We start from the raw sequence: 18,174 nt of genomic DNA, 5'->3' as shown, positions 1-18,174 counted from the left end.
TCTCTCTCTCTCTCTCTCTCTCTCTCTCTCATCACGGCTGTTGCTCGTCCACCCTCTCATCATCCTCGCCCATTGTTCGCTTCGTAAGTACAATTTCTTTTTGAAAATAACAATTATAAATTCGAAAATCTTGACTTTAACGTTTGAAACGTAACGGTCATTCTCACTTCCTCCCCCACGCCCATCTCTGCTGAACATGCCGCCTGCCTTCAGCCCAACGGTACTGTCGCCGTCGTATCGATTATGTATGTAGTCTTTCATTGGTCTAATATTTAAAGATCACGAAATGACATTTGCGGTTGGTATTTCCACATGGCTTTATAGCAGTGAACGTTGTGGCTCTTTTTGGAGGAAAGGTTCGTTTCATCGATATGTAACGGTCGGTTGGTATTCTGCCATAGGTTTTTGTCAGTGCCTTTCTGTGCATATCATAAACACGTATCTGAGGCAATGTTATTAGATTTTAGAAAAAGGTGAATTCTAAAGGAGGGTATTAATAATATGGTCACAGAGTGCAAATATCTGAACAGAAATATACAGCAAGGGATGTACAAACAGAACTGAGGAGATTAATTTAGTCCTCCTTACTAGTTTTGAACAGATTTACAAAACTACATTCCAGTAAAGCTGACAAACATTATTCAAATTTCTAGGTCCACCCAATTTTTTTTATTTTTTTCCCCCCAGAACTGAATTTCATAGGCTACTCCTCAGGTCGTAGATGCCGCCTGTAAAATCTGTAAAATAAAAGCCAAAAAAGTGAATTAAAACAAAGTCTAGGCGGAGGGGGTTGCTTTTGCAAACTTAAAATATGCATGCAGAATCTACTGAAAGACAGTCCCCCCTTAATAAGACTTATTGTTAAGAAGTATTATTCTGAAAGTAGATCCCACCGTCAGACAGAACCAGAGTGCTTTCTGTCCAGTTATGCCTATCATAATCTAATTAACCATGGCAATTAAGGAGACCCATGGAACATTAGGTAAATCTTGATTCCATTTACAGACCGTGCAATGAAGTGTGTGTTCCTCTTGTCAGACAACAGCCTGTTACTTGCTTCAGTTTCTCACTGTTAGTCATTTATAGCTTCAGAATAGAGGAGGATTGGCTTGTTTCAAACTGCATTTCTCTTTTCATGTAGAAAAATATTTCTGAACATTGCTTCTTATAAAGACTGCTTCATAATTTAGCTTAGTTAATTCAGAAGTCATAATGCATTATTCATTTAATCAATATTGTCAATGAATTATATTACAGTATGTAGTAATAGAGTCATATTTCAGATGATATGTTGTCAGAGGGTTTCCACAAGGGGGGATGTGAGCATTAGAGTTCACTTTAATTTTATTAGAAGAACCATTGTCGCCCAATCATATCTCAGGAACGTCCGGGGATATGATAGATACATTAAATCAGATTCAACAAGTCTTGAAGACAGCAAGACAGTGTCTCTCTGGTCTGGTAGGCCAGATCCTATGCAGAGTGCACTGCAGTCCTGAACTCCCTGATGCACCATGGCAACAGATGACTAACTTCCTGTGTGCAGCGGCTGGAGATCACAAAAATGTGTCTTGCACACACACGCAAGCTGAGTTCATGGTGTTTATACATCTTATATTCTCTATATTGAAGCCAGTTGAATAGTTTATGATGGCTGTGCCTCACATCTATCTGCATCCGCACACATTTTGAGGTGGATGTATATCACCAGACTGACATTTTCCTCTTCGTGCGAGCATCTGTACAACACATTCACGTAAATACCAACCATCCTTTTTGGAGAGTGAATATTTTCATATGCTAAGTGGATCATGCTATTATCAGCAGCAACTTCATCTGGCAGCATGACCATTATTTCATGTCAGCTGCCCAAACACATTGACTGCTCTGCCACTTGGTTCATTTAACGTGCAGATTCAGTTCAAGTGAGGTGTGATCAGAACTCTTGTGGTGTCTGTGCTGACCACATGGCAGATGGGACGGTTGCGTCTCTTGGTTAGATCAAGGACATCTCTGCTGTCGGAGCAGGTGTGACACGGGCAAATCACCACAGCACTGTTATAAATGAGGCTTTTAGTCTTCCTTGTAGTAATACATATTATTTAAATTCTCTTTGAGAATATTCCTGATATTATTATCCTAATAATAATGTTCTGAACAATTTTTTTTCCTTTACACTCTTAAAAATAAAGGTTCTTTATTGGCATCAGTGGTTCCATGAAGAACCTTTAACACCTTTTGCTACTTCTTTGTAATTATTTGCTAATTTTATTAGCAAAATTGCTTCAAAGTAATCCCTACACCAATTTTTTTTTCATATAACAAACCAACATTTAATTATTTATGAATTAGTCATTATTCATGGAAAGTCTCTGCCCTAACTCACTTTGATGCTTTCATGGAACAGTGATGTACAAATTGTGAACAAATCATTGTTTTAAATTCAAAGAATCAATTGATTTTCTCAAGAATCAGATCATTCTCGTTCTCACTAACTCAGTGATCCAGTCCTGCTGGATATCAGATCAATGGAGTGAAGAATAATATTGAATAACCACTTAAATTCAGTATCTCCCTCAAACAAAGCTATTGGCTTCAGAAGACATAGTGCAAGAGTTGTATGGACCACATTTATGATACGCTTATGGTACTTTTGGGGGGAATTTTGGAGCTGGACAGCCATGGTCCCCATTTACTTTCATCACAGTGAAAAGAGTGGCCAGAATATTCTTAAAATGTTCACCTGTTATGTTTCACTGAAGAAACAAATTCATACAGGTTTGAAATTGCATTTAATGACAGACATTTTTGGGTGAACTATCATTTTAAACGCATAAGCATGATTTTGCATGTTTAGCAGTTAATTTTGCTGGCTGGTGCAAGCATGCTGCAATGCTTGAGAAAATACTGAACATTTTCTTGATTAAGATGCACCTGCCATGCATTTGGCAAATAGAGACATGCAGCCATCGCCCTCACTGATCTTGCTGCCCAGTGCTGGAGCTCTGCGGGAACAGACAGAGAGAGAGAATGAGATGGACTGAAGGGTGGAGACATGAGATGGAGAGATGGCTGCACACTTTTGAAGTGATGCTGTAATCTGCACTGCTAGCTGGGATGGACAAAACTAGGTCAGAGGCAGAGAGGCACCCAGCTGTGCACAGAAAGGGAAGCTAGCAGTGTTGCCCACCCTTCAACAACAACCAAAGCGCACACACAATAATTACCTTTCTACAAACTGTAAAAAATAGTCAACAATTTCACGCTGAGCTGCCCCTAGGAAGTAGTTTCACTTAAGTGGACTTGACTTGGGTGTTTGTTTTTGCTGCTGCACTGTTGCAGAAGCATCTCAGAACCATCTCCCGGACGTTTTGATTACACTGTGCATAGGGCACTTATGTAATTGGTCTGTCTGAAAAACTCTGATAGAGACCCATAAATTTAGTGAAGAGAAATGCTGAGTTGGAGAGGACAGTCCGGTTAATTTAACCATATACACACACATAGTATGCATGAAAATGCGTATTTCTCAGTTAAAGACAGCTTATAGATTTAATATGGGCTGCTTTTGGTGCTTTGACACCTTTTTATTGGTCAATTTGTGTTTCAAGAATAAGGTCCAAGGTTAAGAATTATGCTATTAGTTACTTAAATATAAAATGTCTATTTAACAACATTACAATAGTGAAAGACGACTTCCCTTACTGATCACATCTCTTGCGCGGCAGGATGTTGGACTCATGAAAAACAATCACGTAGTTTGTATTCACCAAAACTGATTTACTGAAGTGAAAACACGGACGGAATTGGCGTTAGCGCAAGCACTGATTGCTGTGAGGCGGGAGCGATGAGCCAGCAGAGGATTGCGCAGCCTTCCTCGAACAGTTATGTTCACGATTTCTGATTTACTTAACGTATACTGCATGAGGGGGGCTGTGATTGGATGATGACAGGTATCGGTGATCATTCTCAAGTGATCAGCACTGCTGCTGTTGTATCAGTCAGTGGTTAGATCAGCGTAGCAGTCAAAAAACGGGACAAGGGAAGTCATGTACGGGACAAATCAATTAGGCCAAAAATACGGGACGTCCCGGCTAATACGGGACGGTTGGCAACCCTAGGCACGAATGATAAACAAGCTAGTATTTTGGTTATAGGGCAATGCCCAGACATGCCCTGTGTAAGGAATACCATCTCTAGACAATAGTCTAGACAATCATAGTTAATCTGCCTCCAGTCTGTTAACCTGGACGTGACAGATATTTTGACGTAGGGCCGACAGATTCCTCAAGATATTCTGACCAACACATTACTAAACATTAGCATAACCAGGGTAATTAAAAGTCAGCATTAAATGCAGTTTGCAATCGAATTTACTTCCATAATGTATATTCAACCAATAAGCTGATAATTATTTTCATGTTATGGCCAATAACCAATATATGAACGATATTAAAATTCTACATTATTTTGTCTACATAAATTAAAAATAAAACCATAACAAGTAAAATTAGTCGTTCACAACATGTACAAAATCAATTCATTTTGAGATTTTCTAAAAATTACATTTAACATTTTTAGCTATAAATTATAGTGTTTTTAAATATTAACTTTAAAGGCATAATCCACCCAAAAATGAAAAATCTGTCATAATTTACTCATCCTTAAAAATATATTTTGTACACTGGGAACTAATCAGCCTGTTAAGTTAGATTGTATGGACCAAAAACAAACAAACAAACTCATTTCCTAAAATTTCTCAGAATATCTTATTTTCATGTTCAGTTTTGGAACAACATGAGGGTGAGTAAATTATGTAAATTTTCCTCTTTGAGTAGAGTACATTTTAAAGCCACAAGGGGCTAACATAATTATCCAGAGTTCAGGACACTTATGTCATGTGTACTGTTGTCATTTAATCTTTCATTAAGACATTAACCTTTATTACGCTGCAAAGATCAAGATTCTTAGTGCTGGAAATGCTAGTACATGGATTATGAACATGAACCTTCTGAGACACCAACCAATAGGGGTGGGAGAAAATACTGATTTTCTGATGCATCACAAATCTCTCTTCAATGATTCTGAATCGATTCTGAGCTGAGTGTGTGCTTCCACCATCAGTGTTTCACTTTAGATATGCTTTCATTTATGCCATTTGGAATGTAGTACGTATTAGATGCATGAAACTCACGTAGGCCTACTGACAGACTTTCACGTGCACTTTGTGTTTGTTTTCCTGAAGCTCGATCGTGGCTGCGGTTAAAGGCACTTGCATCTCCGAATACTTTTATGATACGAAATTGATGTAAACACAGTCAGTTACGTTTTCAGAACAGGGCAAAACTGCCACTCTATGATGTAATAATCTGTAATAAACAAACAGCAATAATGCTGAGGAAAAAAAGAAAAACCCATAACTATGATTGGCTGTAAACTTTCGAATGCATAAAGCACTCTTAGATACGGAAAGTACTTTTTGTCTATCACTTGTAATTGTCTTTTTCCCCCTTTGTTACTTAATATTTTTGCTTGTATGTTTTGAAGCTATATTTATTTGGTTAAATTCTTAACAATTGTTTTAATTTATTATTAATTTGTAATTATTTGAAAAAGTAGCCTGCTTATATAATTGAAAAAAATGAACAAAATACATTTGATATAAAATTTTAATAAAAAATGTAGCCATGTGCAGTAATATTTAAAACTGAGGATGCGACACATTGTGATGCATCGTGATATCGAATTGAATCGAATCTTTGACATGATAATTGTAATCGAATTGTGAAACCAGTGAAGATTCACACCCCTACCAACCAAGTGAAAAGTGAATTTCATGTGAATGGAGGGTGTTTTTGTGGGAATTCACCATATTGACTTGCTGGGCTGGTTACCATGGAAGCAAGAAATGTCTTTGAGAGCATTATGGGTACATATATTTTACTCAACGGGTTTTCTGCTGCTTGTTGATTGGCTCATATTTATTGAAGATGACCGCTCTATTGAATTCCCCTCTTATCTTATCAGCTGGGTTCTGTCGACGTCTGCACTTTTTTCACAAATTCCTCTCTGCCAGCAGAGCATTTGCCTCATTTTCTGCCCTTGCTGAGGGCTGTACATTAACTGACAAGCCCTAATTACAGAAAGAGACATACAGTGGTGTGAAAAAGTGTTGGCCCCCTTCCTGATTTCTTATTTTTTTGCATGTTTGTCACACTTTAATGTTTCAGATCATCAAACAAATTTAAATATTAGTCAAAGATAACACAAGTAAACACAACATGCAGTTTTTAAATGAAGGTTTTTATTATTAAGGGAAAACAAAATCCAAAACTACATGGCCCTGTGTGAAGAAGTGTTTGCCCCCCTGTTAAAACTGTGGTTTATCACACCTGAGTTCAATTTCTCTAGCCACACCCAGGCCTGATTACTGCCACACCTGTTCGCAATCAACAAATCTCTTAAATAGGACCTGCCTGACAAAGTGAAGTAGACCAAAAGATCCTCAAAAGCTTGACATCACGCCGAGATCCAAAGAAATTCAGAAACAAATGAGAAAGAAAGTAATTGAGATCTATCAGTCTGGAAAAGGTTATAAAGCCATTTCTAAAGCTTTGGGACTCCAGCAAACCACAGTGAGAGCCATTATTCACAAAAAGCAAAAACATGGAACAGTGGAGAACCTTCCCAGGAGTGGCCGGCCGACCAAAACTACCCCAAGAGCACAGCGACGACTCATCCAAGAAGTCACAAAAGACCCCACAACAACATCCAAAGAACTGCAGGCCCCACTTGCCTCAGTTAAGGTCAGTGTTCATGACTCCACCATAAGAAAGAGACCGGGGCAAAAATGGTCTGCATGGCAGAGTGCCAAGACGAAAACCGCTGCTGAGCAAAAAGAACATAAAGGCTCATCTCAGTTTTCCCAGAAAACATCTTGATGATCCCCAAGACCTTTGGGAAAATACTCTGTGGACTGACGAGACAAAAGTTGAACATTTTGGAAGGTGTGTGTCCCATTACGTCTGGCATAAAAGTAACACTGCATTTCAGAAAAAGAACATCATACCAACAGTAAAACATGGTGGTGGTAGTGTGATGGTCTGGAGCTGTTTTGCTGCTTCAGGACCTGGAAGACTTGCTGTGATAAATGGAACCATGAATTCTACTGTTTACCAAAAAATCCTGAAGGAGAATGTCCGGCCATCTGTTCGTAACCTCAAGCTGAAGCGAACTTGGGTTCTGCAGCAGGACAATGATCCAAAACACACCAGCAAGTCCACCTCTGAATGGCTGAAGAAAAACAAAATGAAGACTTTGGAGTGGCCTAGTAAAAGTCCTGACCTGAATCCTATTGAGATGCTGTGGCATGACCTTAAAAAGGAATTCATGCTCGAAAACCCTCCAATGTGGCTGAATTACAACAATTGGTTATGGATCACTGTGTCATCAAGTTGTGGCACACACACTCCCCCTACCTCCTGCTATCTGGTGTGCAGGGTTTGACAGATGGTCATTTTTCCAATTGAATAAGCAAAAGTCAGGTCAATTTAGCAGAAAAACGGCTGATCTTCACCACACTAAAGGACCACTGACAGGTTACATAGTGTCACATTTATCACGCATCACTGGATCAGTGTCATCCATATTGAAAATTGGCCAACCATATATGACATGGTTGGCCACATTTACATCTGGTATTAGCATCCAATTATAAGTGGACAGTGCTAAACTTGACCAACTTTGTACAGCTTTAAAAGAAACAAATGTCTTGATTTATTTGAAAGGGCTCAAACAAAAGGCCCTGCTAAAAGGTTTCATTCATATCACAGCATATTCTGGTTAAGAACCGCCCACTTAGGCAGGAAGAGACTGAATGACAGCCATGTAAAGTGACCAAACACTGTTTTGTTTTTACGTGCTATAAGGTGAGGATTTATCTAAAATACTGTAAATAATGAAAAATATATTATTACATTATATGATTTGAATAATATTGATTGTACCACCAATGTGGAAAATATGTATTTAAATAATGGTGGGATGGTCTTCTTCCGATAAAAAGGTTGAAAACGATTTTTTGCTAGTAAAATTTAGGCAAATCCGGTGATTATTTCATCTTCAAAAGTGCCTCTTGTATCAGCTCGGTACCTTGTTAACTTGACTTGACTCTGGATTGATAAAAAACCCTATATGCCCTATATGCTGCATGAAATCAACCATCCTATGGAACTGCTAAGGAGACATGATGATAGAAATATGAGATGGAAACATTATACTTAAATGCTTTTGCATTCTTGTGAAACATTTGTTTACTCACAAAACTATTGCATCCCATATCTACATAATTAAGCTAATTGGTATATTAATACATGTACAGTATAATAGTAAGTAGAACAAGTTCCAGTTCTTGAATCTGACTGGACAAGAGACTCAGTGTTGCTGACATTTTAGCAGTATGATTACAGGGACTTGTTCCTGTGCTCATTTTACACAGGCTGTCAGTCAGTGCGGTTATCATTATGTCAGGAGGTGGCGGCAAGGGACCGTCTTTATGAGTGAGTCAACTAATAGTAAAAACACTTAATTCATGAATCAAACAATGTGTTGAAAGTAATTTAACTTTGAGTGACACTTTACAAGGCTCAATCGATGATCAACGCGTAACCTGGGTAATGCTGAAGCTGATGTTTCACTTCATAGAGACCAATGCCGTTGATTCAATGCATTGAACAGCGCTGATGCCAGTTGAGGAATATCCCCTTAAACACAGGAAGCTATGACAAAGATATAGCTTTCATCTTCTGATAACCGATGGCAAACTAATTTTTTTTATGACTATATGACTGGATCTGAAGAAGGACAGACGTAGGTAATCAGCATCTCTCTCTTTCTGTTTAGTGCAAATCTACTGAATGTACAAATCACAATGGCACACAGAGTCTTAATTACATAAATAAAAGAGCCAGATGGTGTAAAAATATTACTTTTGTTATGATGTTAACTTAATGAACAATCAGTGCACATGCATTAATGGTACGTTCACGCCATATCATATCATAATCATTACCATGATTACGAGATACCAACTTGTAAAATGCGTTCACGTCCTCGCAGAACTCGTAATAACTTGTGAACTGGGAATTTTCTGAGAGCTACAACTTGTACCACCTGACCACCTCAGATCCATTAGGCGCTATGTTTAGGCATTGATAGTGCGATAGTTCCGAGTCCAAGGGTGTGAACAGCTCCAAGTAGAACATCAAGTGTTATCATCTCGAAATCACAGTAATTATGACATGGCGTGAATGCAGCATAAGTGTAAAACAAGAAGGGCATAGCCTAAAAAAAAAGAAGTTAACATCGCGGTTGTGGCAGTTGCTTGTCGTACTCTGTGGTTGGCTTGTCAGTATCACGATATTACAATATTGCGGTTATCGTGACACTGTAAAGCCCTGTAAAAAAATTTAAATATAGTTTTTCTTCATATTAAGTCGCCCACAAAGGTTTTACGAGGGAGCGCAAAGTTTCTTGGGCAAATGTTAAAGTTTTGCAAGAGAATGCAAAGTTTCTTGAGGTAACGCAGAAGTTTTGTGAGAGAACACATTGAAATATAATTTTTTCTCCCATCTAATTTTTTTCATCACCATATACCTTTAAGGGCTCCATAACCAATCAGATTATACCAAATGGAGAAGGTCATCAAACAGTCAGCAAATATGCCGTCTCAGACTAGTGACCGACTACGTGGATTAGAGGTATGCACAGGCTTTAAACTGAAGCCCGAACCCGAGATCGTCTGACCTGACCCGACCCGACCTGAGCGGCACAGTTAAATTTAAAGCTCAAACACGAAATCTCGTCAAAAATTCGTCAGTTAAGGCTCGTTAGCATTCGGCCTGCTTTAAATCAGACACAGATGCAGTGGGATAAGATCGCATTTATTTGAATTAATTAATTATATCATTTATTTGAATTAGTGAGAGAGAGAGAGAGAGAGAGAGAGAGAGAGAGAGAGTGATGAAAGTTGTGTGTGTGAACCTGCGCGTCTCTCTCTTTACAAGATATGAGGCTTAGTTACTTCAAAAACATAGATTTTACCCCCTCATTGCAGAGAAATATAACGTTGCGAGTCAGTAGCCTGTCGAAGCTATTTTACTAATAAAAGTTTCCGTGCTGTGTTGTCGTTGTCGTGTGCAATAATGTGTGTGTGTGCGTCCATGAAAGCAGCATAGCCTATATAGTTTTAGTTTAGCTATAAACCCGAGCCCGACCCGAACCCGAAGCTATTCATTAAACATTAACCCGAACCCGACCCGAAACCCGAAAGTATTTCGGGACCCGTCGGGCTCGGGTCGGGTAGCAGACCTCTAACGTGGATACATGTCGGTTGGCCATGCACAACCTCAAGAAGCCTTTCAGATCTGCCGTGCTGCAGGATCATTTAGCTCAGTGTGCTCAGGCAAAATATCATGTGATCTGATGAGAGAGGACAGGGCTGAGTGCAGTTAAAATACCCACGATGCCCCAGTCCTTTAGATGTGATGGCAGCCTGTTGCACTGTTGCAGCAAAATCAGTGAGAGTCCCTCTAGAAATTTTCTGTATCATACCATCATACAGGCTCTGTCTGTGTGTGTCTCTGTCTGTGTGTGTCTGTCACTCTTTCTTTTCTATCGCCTGAAGTTCCTTTATCCTTTCATCCCCAAAGTGCTCTCTTTTTCTGTCTTCCTCCCTCTCTTTTTCTCGCTCGCTGAATTCTTTCCTCCTGCGTGTTTCGTCTTTGTTGTTTCTCTCTCCATTCCGCCTACTCGCTCGTGTCCTTTCAGCTCAGAAACCCTCACACATTCCCTCTCTGTCTCTCTCTGTTTTGTCTTCCTCATCACTTGTTCTCCTTTGCAGAGCTCAGCAATGAGGCTTATTTTCGGCAGTTTTTGTTTTTAATGACTGGTCTGGGCCAGTATTTCAGTAATTCCTTCACTGCCTAAATTTTCACTAGCGCCACCAATTATGCATTTTAATTAGCAATGTGTATAAAATGTGTCATAAAATAAAACTACATTTTCATTAGGCATTTTTCATTCGTTTCTTTTATACTAACAAAAATAAACTAATAACTAATGTAATAAAATAAATAATAATATATTTAAAAAATTGAATATAAATGCCTAATGAAAATGTAGGTTTATTTTATGACACATTTTATACACATTGCTAATTAAAATGCATACTTGCAATAATAGTAGCAAACTTGCAATAATAGCAGGAAATTTTACATCTACTGTATAAATGTATCTCCATGACAGCTATAAATTCATAAACACATAAGGATGATATACAATGCAAAACATTACTGATTGTGTAATTTTAAACCCATTCATATTTCCAAGTAGGAAAACTAACAGCTAACAATTATTTTGAAAATCAGATAATCTCTTAAATTATTCTTTTCAGTTAATATGATTTTAAAAAAGCCTCATAATTGTTCCTGGATTTTGCTGAAAAAAGTCCAAAATGTCCAAAACGTGCCCTTGATCTAAGACTTGAATTGGATTTTTTTTCTCCATAGAAATGCATTTGCATTTTTTTTTTTACAGTTCAATTAGATTCTTGGTGATGCTAGGGCTGGGCATTATGGCAAAACAATATAATCTTGAATTTTTCAGAATGTTTGACTGATTCTCGATTTTTAACTAATCAACTTAAAAATTTAACTACAGCATGATTCAAGTAACTTTTTCTTTATTAACCCTCTAGTTAAAGAAATTTAAAGAAGAAATTAAAGAAGTTGTCAACATGATGTAAATGTTAAACAAATCATTTGTTAAATATCTTTGCAAAAAAGATGCATAAACTACAACTACATCTTATACAAACTTGTCTTATACATTATGTTCAGAAATAATACAAGGAAAATGCTTTAACATTTTTTTCTCAAAAGTCAAGGTAATTCAAATTCAAAATGACTGAAGGTTTAACACCAGTAAACTATTATTAACTATAAATGTTCTGTAAAAACAATGAGCAGCAGCTTTCAGCCTGTCACCATGATGCAAACATGAAATTTCAGACATACAGTAGTAGTTCTTTACAGGTTTTTATTTGATTACTGCTTTTACTGTTACGCTCACGTCTCTTGCAGTGTTTCATGCATGAAACGGCATTCTACAAACGCGAATGAATCGATCAAATCGGAAAAATCGTCCAGCCCTAGGTGATGCTCAATACGTCACTGTAAACCAAGTATTTAAAGGGGTCATATGATGCGATTTAAATTTTTCCTTTCTCTTTGGAGTGTTACAAGTTCTTGGTGCATAAAGAAGATCTGTAAAGTTGCAAAGACTAAAGTCTCAAATCCAAAGAGATATTCTTTATAAAAGTTAAGAGTCAGCCACACCTACCTAAAACGGCTCGTTCTAACACGCCCCCACATGTCTATTTCTCCCATAGAATGCATTTGCATTTTTTTTTTTTACAGTTCAATTAGATTCTTGGTGATGCTAGGGCTGGGCATTATGGCAAAACAATATAATCTTGAATTTTTCAGAATGTTTGACTGATTCTCGATTTTTAACTAATCAACTTAAAAATTTAACTACTGCATGATTCAAGTAACTTTTTCTTTACTAACCCTCTAGTTAAAGAAATTTAAAGAAGAAATTAAAGAAGTTGTCAACATGATGTAAATGTTAAACAAATCACTTGTTAAATATCTTTGCAAAAAAGATGCATAAACTACAACTACATCTTATACAAACTTGTCTTATACATTATGTTCAGAAATAATACAAGGAAAATGCTTTAACATTTTTTTCTCAAAAGTCAAGGTAATTCAAATTCAAAATGACTGAAGGTTTAACACCAGTAAACTATTATTAACTATAAATGTTCTGTAAAAACAATGAGCAGCAGCTTTCAGCCTGTCACCATGATGCAAACATGAAATTTCAGACATACAGTAGTAGTTCTTTACAGGTTTTTATTTGATTACTGCTTTTACTGTTACGCTCACGTCTCTTGCAGTGTTTCATGCATGAAACGGCATTCTACAAACGCGAATGAATCGATCAAATCGGAAAAATCGTCCAGCCCTAGGTGATGCTCAATACGTCACTGTAAACCAAGTATTTAAAGGGGTCATATGATGCGATTTCATTTTTTCCTTTGTCTTTGGAGTGTTACAAGCTCTTGGTGCATAAAGAAGATCTGTAAAGTTGCAAAGACTAAAGTCTCAACTCGTGCTTTCTGCAGTAATGTGTCCTGAATATTGATGAGGTGAGAGTTGCCCGTCACTGGCAGCTGGCCAACTCACATTACAATTCTCCATCTCACCCCTGCCCACGTCAGGGCCACCCCTTAGCCATATTGGCCACATGTCGCCCTGCGTTGTCTTTCAAGAGCTCTCCGCATTCCCTAGTCTATCCTTCATAAATCCAGCATTGCCCTTTCTGCTCCGTGCCAAGCCCTTAACCATGAAAAGACGAGAGAGACAGAGAGCGAGAGACATCCATCGTCAGGCAGACAGGCGTAGACTTCTTAAAGGGGCACTGACATTCTCACTGCACTGCCAAGGAGGGTTCACAATCTTTCAGGTCAAGTGCACCAGCATGCTGAGCACCATGAACGGTGGCTTTGTAAACACAAATTCACAACAGAATGCTTCTGTAAATAGAAAACTACATGAAATCTCAAATTGCACTGTGTACTTTCTTAATACACATTTCTGGTTATTTATTGTGCATGCTATTGCACAGAAAGAAAATGTTTGTCTTTGCAGTGTTTTATCAGGATGTAATGCCTTGCTCTGCTTACAGACTGGTTGATGTCATCAATCCCTCTTATTTTTGAGCCCCATCTATTGCCCGCTTTCCACAATCCAGTCAATTCCCTATGGACAAGATCAAGTGTTGAATTGATGGAAATTGACATGCTTTCCATGTCCATGCTTTCATAGCCTTCTAGCAAACATGGAATCACACGCCAAGTAAACAAATTGTCCTCTTCTTTCCAAAACAGCATGTGCTTCCTCCGGCTAGTTTATGCTAGTTAGTGCCCATTTGTTGATATTCTAGCTGGTGAACCAACATAGCCATGTTTTTTGCCAGCAAACTTATTTGGTAAACCCCGTTGACCAGCATGACATTGAAAGTGAAGCTGATCAATTGACTTGCTGTTTCAGCTTTGTGCGAGGAACAGACAAAAATTTAGTCATAAAAAAATCACGTGGAACTATGTAAGAACCAATGGCATTTGGACATATTAATGTACATATTAATGAACCGGCCACATGTCGCCCTGCGTTGTCTTTCAAGAGCGCTCCGCATTCCCAAGTCTATCCTTCATAAATCCAGCATTGCCCTTTCTGCACCATGCCAAGCCCTTAACCATGAAAAGACGAGAGAGACAGAGAGCGAGAGACATCCATCGTCAGGCAGACAGGACTTCTAGACTTCTTAAAGGGGCACTGACATTCTCACTGCACTGCCAAGGAGGGTTCACAATCTTTCAGGTCAAGTGCACCAGCATGCTGAGCACCATGAACGGTGGCTTTGTAAACACAAATTCACAACAGAATGCTTCTGTAAATAGAAAACTACATGAAATCTCAAATTGCACTGTGTACTTTCTTAATACACATTTCTGGTTATTTATTGTGCATGCTATTGCACAGAAAGAAAATGTTTGTCTTTGCAGTGTTTTATCAGGATGTAATGCCTTGCTCTGCTTACAGACTGGTTGATGTCATCAATCCCTCTTATTTTTGAGCCCCATCTATTGCCCGCTTTCCACAATCCAGTCAATTCCCTATGGACAAGATCAAGTGTTGAATTGATGGAAATTGACATGCTTTCCATGTCCATGCTTTCATAGCCTTCTAGCAAACATGGAATCACACGCCAAGTAAACAAATTGTCCTCTTCTTTCCAAAACAGCATGTGCTTCCTCCGGCTAGTTTATGCTAGTTAGTGCCCATTTGTTGATATTCTAGCTGGTGAACCAACATAGCCATGTTTTTTGCCAGCAAACTTATTTGGTAAACCCCGTTGACCAGCATGACATTGAAAGTGAAGCTGATCAATTGACTTGCTGTTTCAGCTTTGTGCGAGGAACAGACAAAAATTTAGTCATAAAAAAATCATGTGGAACTATGTAAGAACCAATGGCATTTGGACATATTAATGTACATATTAATGAACTCATAAAGTCAGCTTGAAAAGAAAGTTGCAATCAACCAATCACCATTGTGAAATATCCAAGTGAAATGGTTTCTTGAATGAGAAGAAAATGTTCACTGGGACTTGATTTTGTCCAGCGGGACGGGAGTTTATTGGTTTGTTTTCTTTTGCTATTTTCTGTGATCATGTGAGTGACCAGTTGTTGGAAGGGATGGATTATGGGCTGATGGGGACACCAGCATACCGTGCTGAGGACCAGCATCCTAAATGCACCATCTGCTGAGGACCAGCTGCAAGGCTATCCTCTTTTTTTTTTGCCGGTTTTTGAGCATTTTAGATGTTGCTCCCCAGTTTGTATTTTCCCCACAAACATTTTTGGTAAATAAACCAGTCCCTAATGATATAGTGGTGGTTTTCACTGCTTATCTAGTTCTGGACTGACTGTAGATGCAGATGGTTTCTAAGCTCTGTTTACTGATATCACAGCTCACTTACCTATAATGGAGACCATGTCCACATTTGCAATTATGTTATTAATAAAAACTGTATACCAGAAGCTATTTTTGAGGAAGAAAGGTCTTTTACCACTTCCTGCTCTTTCCTGTAATCTTATTGCCCTTTGTGTGCTTCATTCACCATGGCAGATATTCACTTTGTATGTACCATGAGAATGTTTAAACATTGGTAATTAACTTTTAATTATAATTTATAGTTTTTTTTACCACATAAAATAACTTGTTTTACATAAAGGATACACATTTTAACAAATACAAATCAAACTGAGCAGAACAAAAGAATTACTGAATGCTTAGACTGAATGCTCACTGCTCACATTGGGTATCTTGTGGCTAAAAGGCAATGCAGCACTTATTTGTCACTTTGCCACATTAAATCTCTGATAATTGTTTTCTGTTTTAACTCTACAGACTGAAATCATCTCAAAATGGACCATCAGGACCACATGAATTCTGGACAGGTGGGTGACTCTCAGCACTCTCCTGGGAACAACATAGCATCTGGTGTAGGCAACATGACCATCGATGACAGCCATCATCAAGACATGAAGAATAGGAGAGCAGCACATATGGGAACGGGTGATGGGCCAGTGAAAGGTCTGTATAAAGAGGAAATAAAATGTAGGTACTGTAATAAAAAGAGGAAACAAATTGTAAGGCTGAAAACCCCCTTTTCCCCACAAAGCGCAGAAGAGCTGAGTGATACTCATGGCAGTGTGTTTTTTTGCTTATGTCTCATCTCATACTGAGAAACCTGACACATATGCTGACAGTGACACCACTCAGCCATGTGTTGGTTTCAAATGTCTGTGAAGATATTCATTCATTCAGGTCAATGGCAAAATGTCTTGTTGTATATATTTGTTGGGCCTTATTTTCCATGTGTTGAAGGACAATGGAGATGACAATCACAATTTTCACCTTCAGAGAGATGGTTTACACAGTGATTGTGAGTCTTATGACAATGTGGTACACAAACCAAAGAGTTCCCACTGTTAATGGAACACCTGGGAAACAAACAAAAAAAAAATACACGATTTCCAGGTCTGGGAAAGTCAGAGAAATGAATAAACCGCATGGAACAATTGTGGAAATATCTATGTAGAAAATATATTTTCCTAGCTATGCAAGAACTTGCTTGGTAAATATATTTGCTATAACAAAAAATCCTTATCCTAAGGATTTTGGACAAAAGAGATGTCTTCAACTGTCGGAAAATGATGTTCAGTTAAGAATAGCTTTTATAAGACATTTTGTCTTGCCAGCATTGTGTGTTCATAATAGTTATTTTAAATTTAAATTTGGTCATATAACATTGATTGTAGATTTGTTTTTTGGTTTCTGATGATATATGCTTGGATGAGACTCAGATGTGAGGAAATAGGTCATAGTTTACAAAAAAAGGGTAATCTGTCTTACCCACTTTGGATTGTTCTGGCACAACTGACAAGCTTTCAGCAAGCCCCAGGCTCCCTCACAGAGCACAGACGAAACCTACTTATCAACCAGCAACCTGAAATTCCAGCTCAATTGTGCTGGCAGAAGTCATCAGTGCAGAATGACTCTAAAATGACAAATTCTGTAAAAATAAAGTTAAAGGGGTCATATGATGTTGCTAAAAGAACATTATTTTGTGTATTTGGTGTAATGAAATGTGTTTATGCGGTTTAAGGTTAAAAACCCCCATTATTTTCCACATACTGTAACGCCTTTCTGAAACGTGTAGATTTTTACAAAGCTCATCGTTTTGAAAAGATGAGGTGTGCTCTGATTGGCCAGCTATCTAGTGCATTGTGATTGGCCGAATACCTCAAGCGTGTGACGGAAATGTTACGCCCCTTTACCATACTGTGATGCCGTGTCTCGGCCGGAGTCACTCACATTTGTAATCGCGGCATCGTCTGATAAAATCAACATGCATCTACACTAAAGAGCGGCTATGCGGTTGTTTTGGCTATATTACTTTTTTGTCTCATGCAGCGCACTGCCTGCGTCTGAGTAACAAACTAAAAAAAACAACTAACAAAAAAGTGCATGTGATATTAACAGACGAACTACGCTCATATTTATAATTCCAAACAATCAGTAAGCGACAGGTGCTTGGAAACGCTGTTTTGTACTCATTTATTGACGAGTCGGCTGCGGTGCGGCCAACTGAATGCGCTGCTTCTCTGCCGCTCACTGCACAGAACAGATGCCGAGAGAGGTGACACTTCTCCGGGAAAGTCAGACCTCGCGTTCACGGGACAGCACTGGCGAAATCTTCCAACTGAACCATAGCTAAGGTTTATCCAAAAAAGTCGCTAGGTTTGTCAGTATGAATATTTTATGGAAAAAAGCCGCTAAAAGGGGTCCGAAAGTTGCTAAATCTAGTGCTAAATTTGCGCTTGTGTGTGTGTGTGAGACGCGGGAGCTGATGGCAGGGGGCGGTGGATATTTGTGGCGGTCAATGTGGATATTGTGGATGAGTTCTTCTGTGTCATCA

At 38.4% G+C, this 18,174-nt stretch overlaps 1 protein-coding gene across 1 annotated transcript in view; it reads left to right on the top strand.

Moving 5' to 3' along the window:
• LOC107582916 (microtubule-associated protein tau-like) overlaps window positions 1-18,174 on the top strand; it is a 38,766-nt gene that overhangs the window by 1,223 nt on the left and 19,369 nt on the right. Inside the window, exon 2 of the mRNA XM_016268943.1 lies at window positions 16,101-16,286. Within this exon, the coding sequence (XP_016124429.1) occupies window positions 16,118-16,286 (169 nt within the window). The 5' untranslated portion in view covers window positions 16,101-16,117. The remainder of the gene's footprint in view (window positions 1-16,100; window positions 16,287-18,174) is intronic.

Source organism: Sinocyclocheilus grahami, unplaced genomic scaffold (assembly GCF_001515645.1).
Source record: "Sinocyclocheilus grahami isolate Dianchi unplaced genomic scaffold, SAMN03320097.WGS_v1.1 scaffold48.1, whole genome shotgun sequence".
NCBI lineage: Eukaryota > Metazoa > Chordata > Actinopteri > Cypriniformes > Cyprinidae > Sinocyclocheilus > Sinocyclocheilus grahami.
Note: the sequence above shows the minus strand (reverse complement) of the source record. Positions and strands in the feature narration are given on the sequence as shown.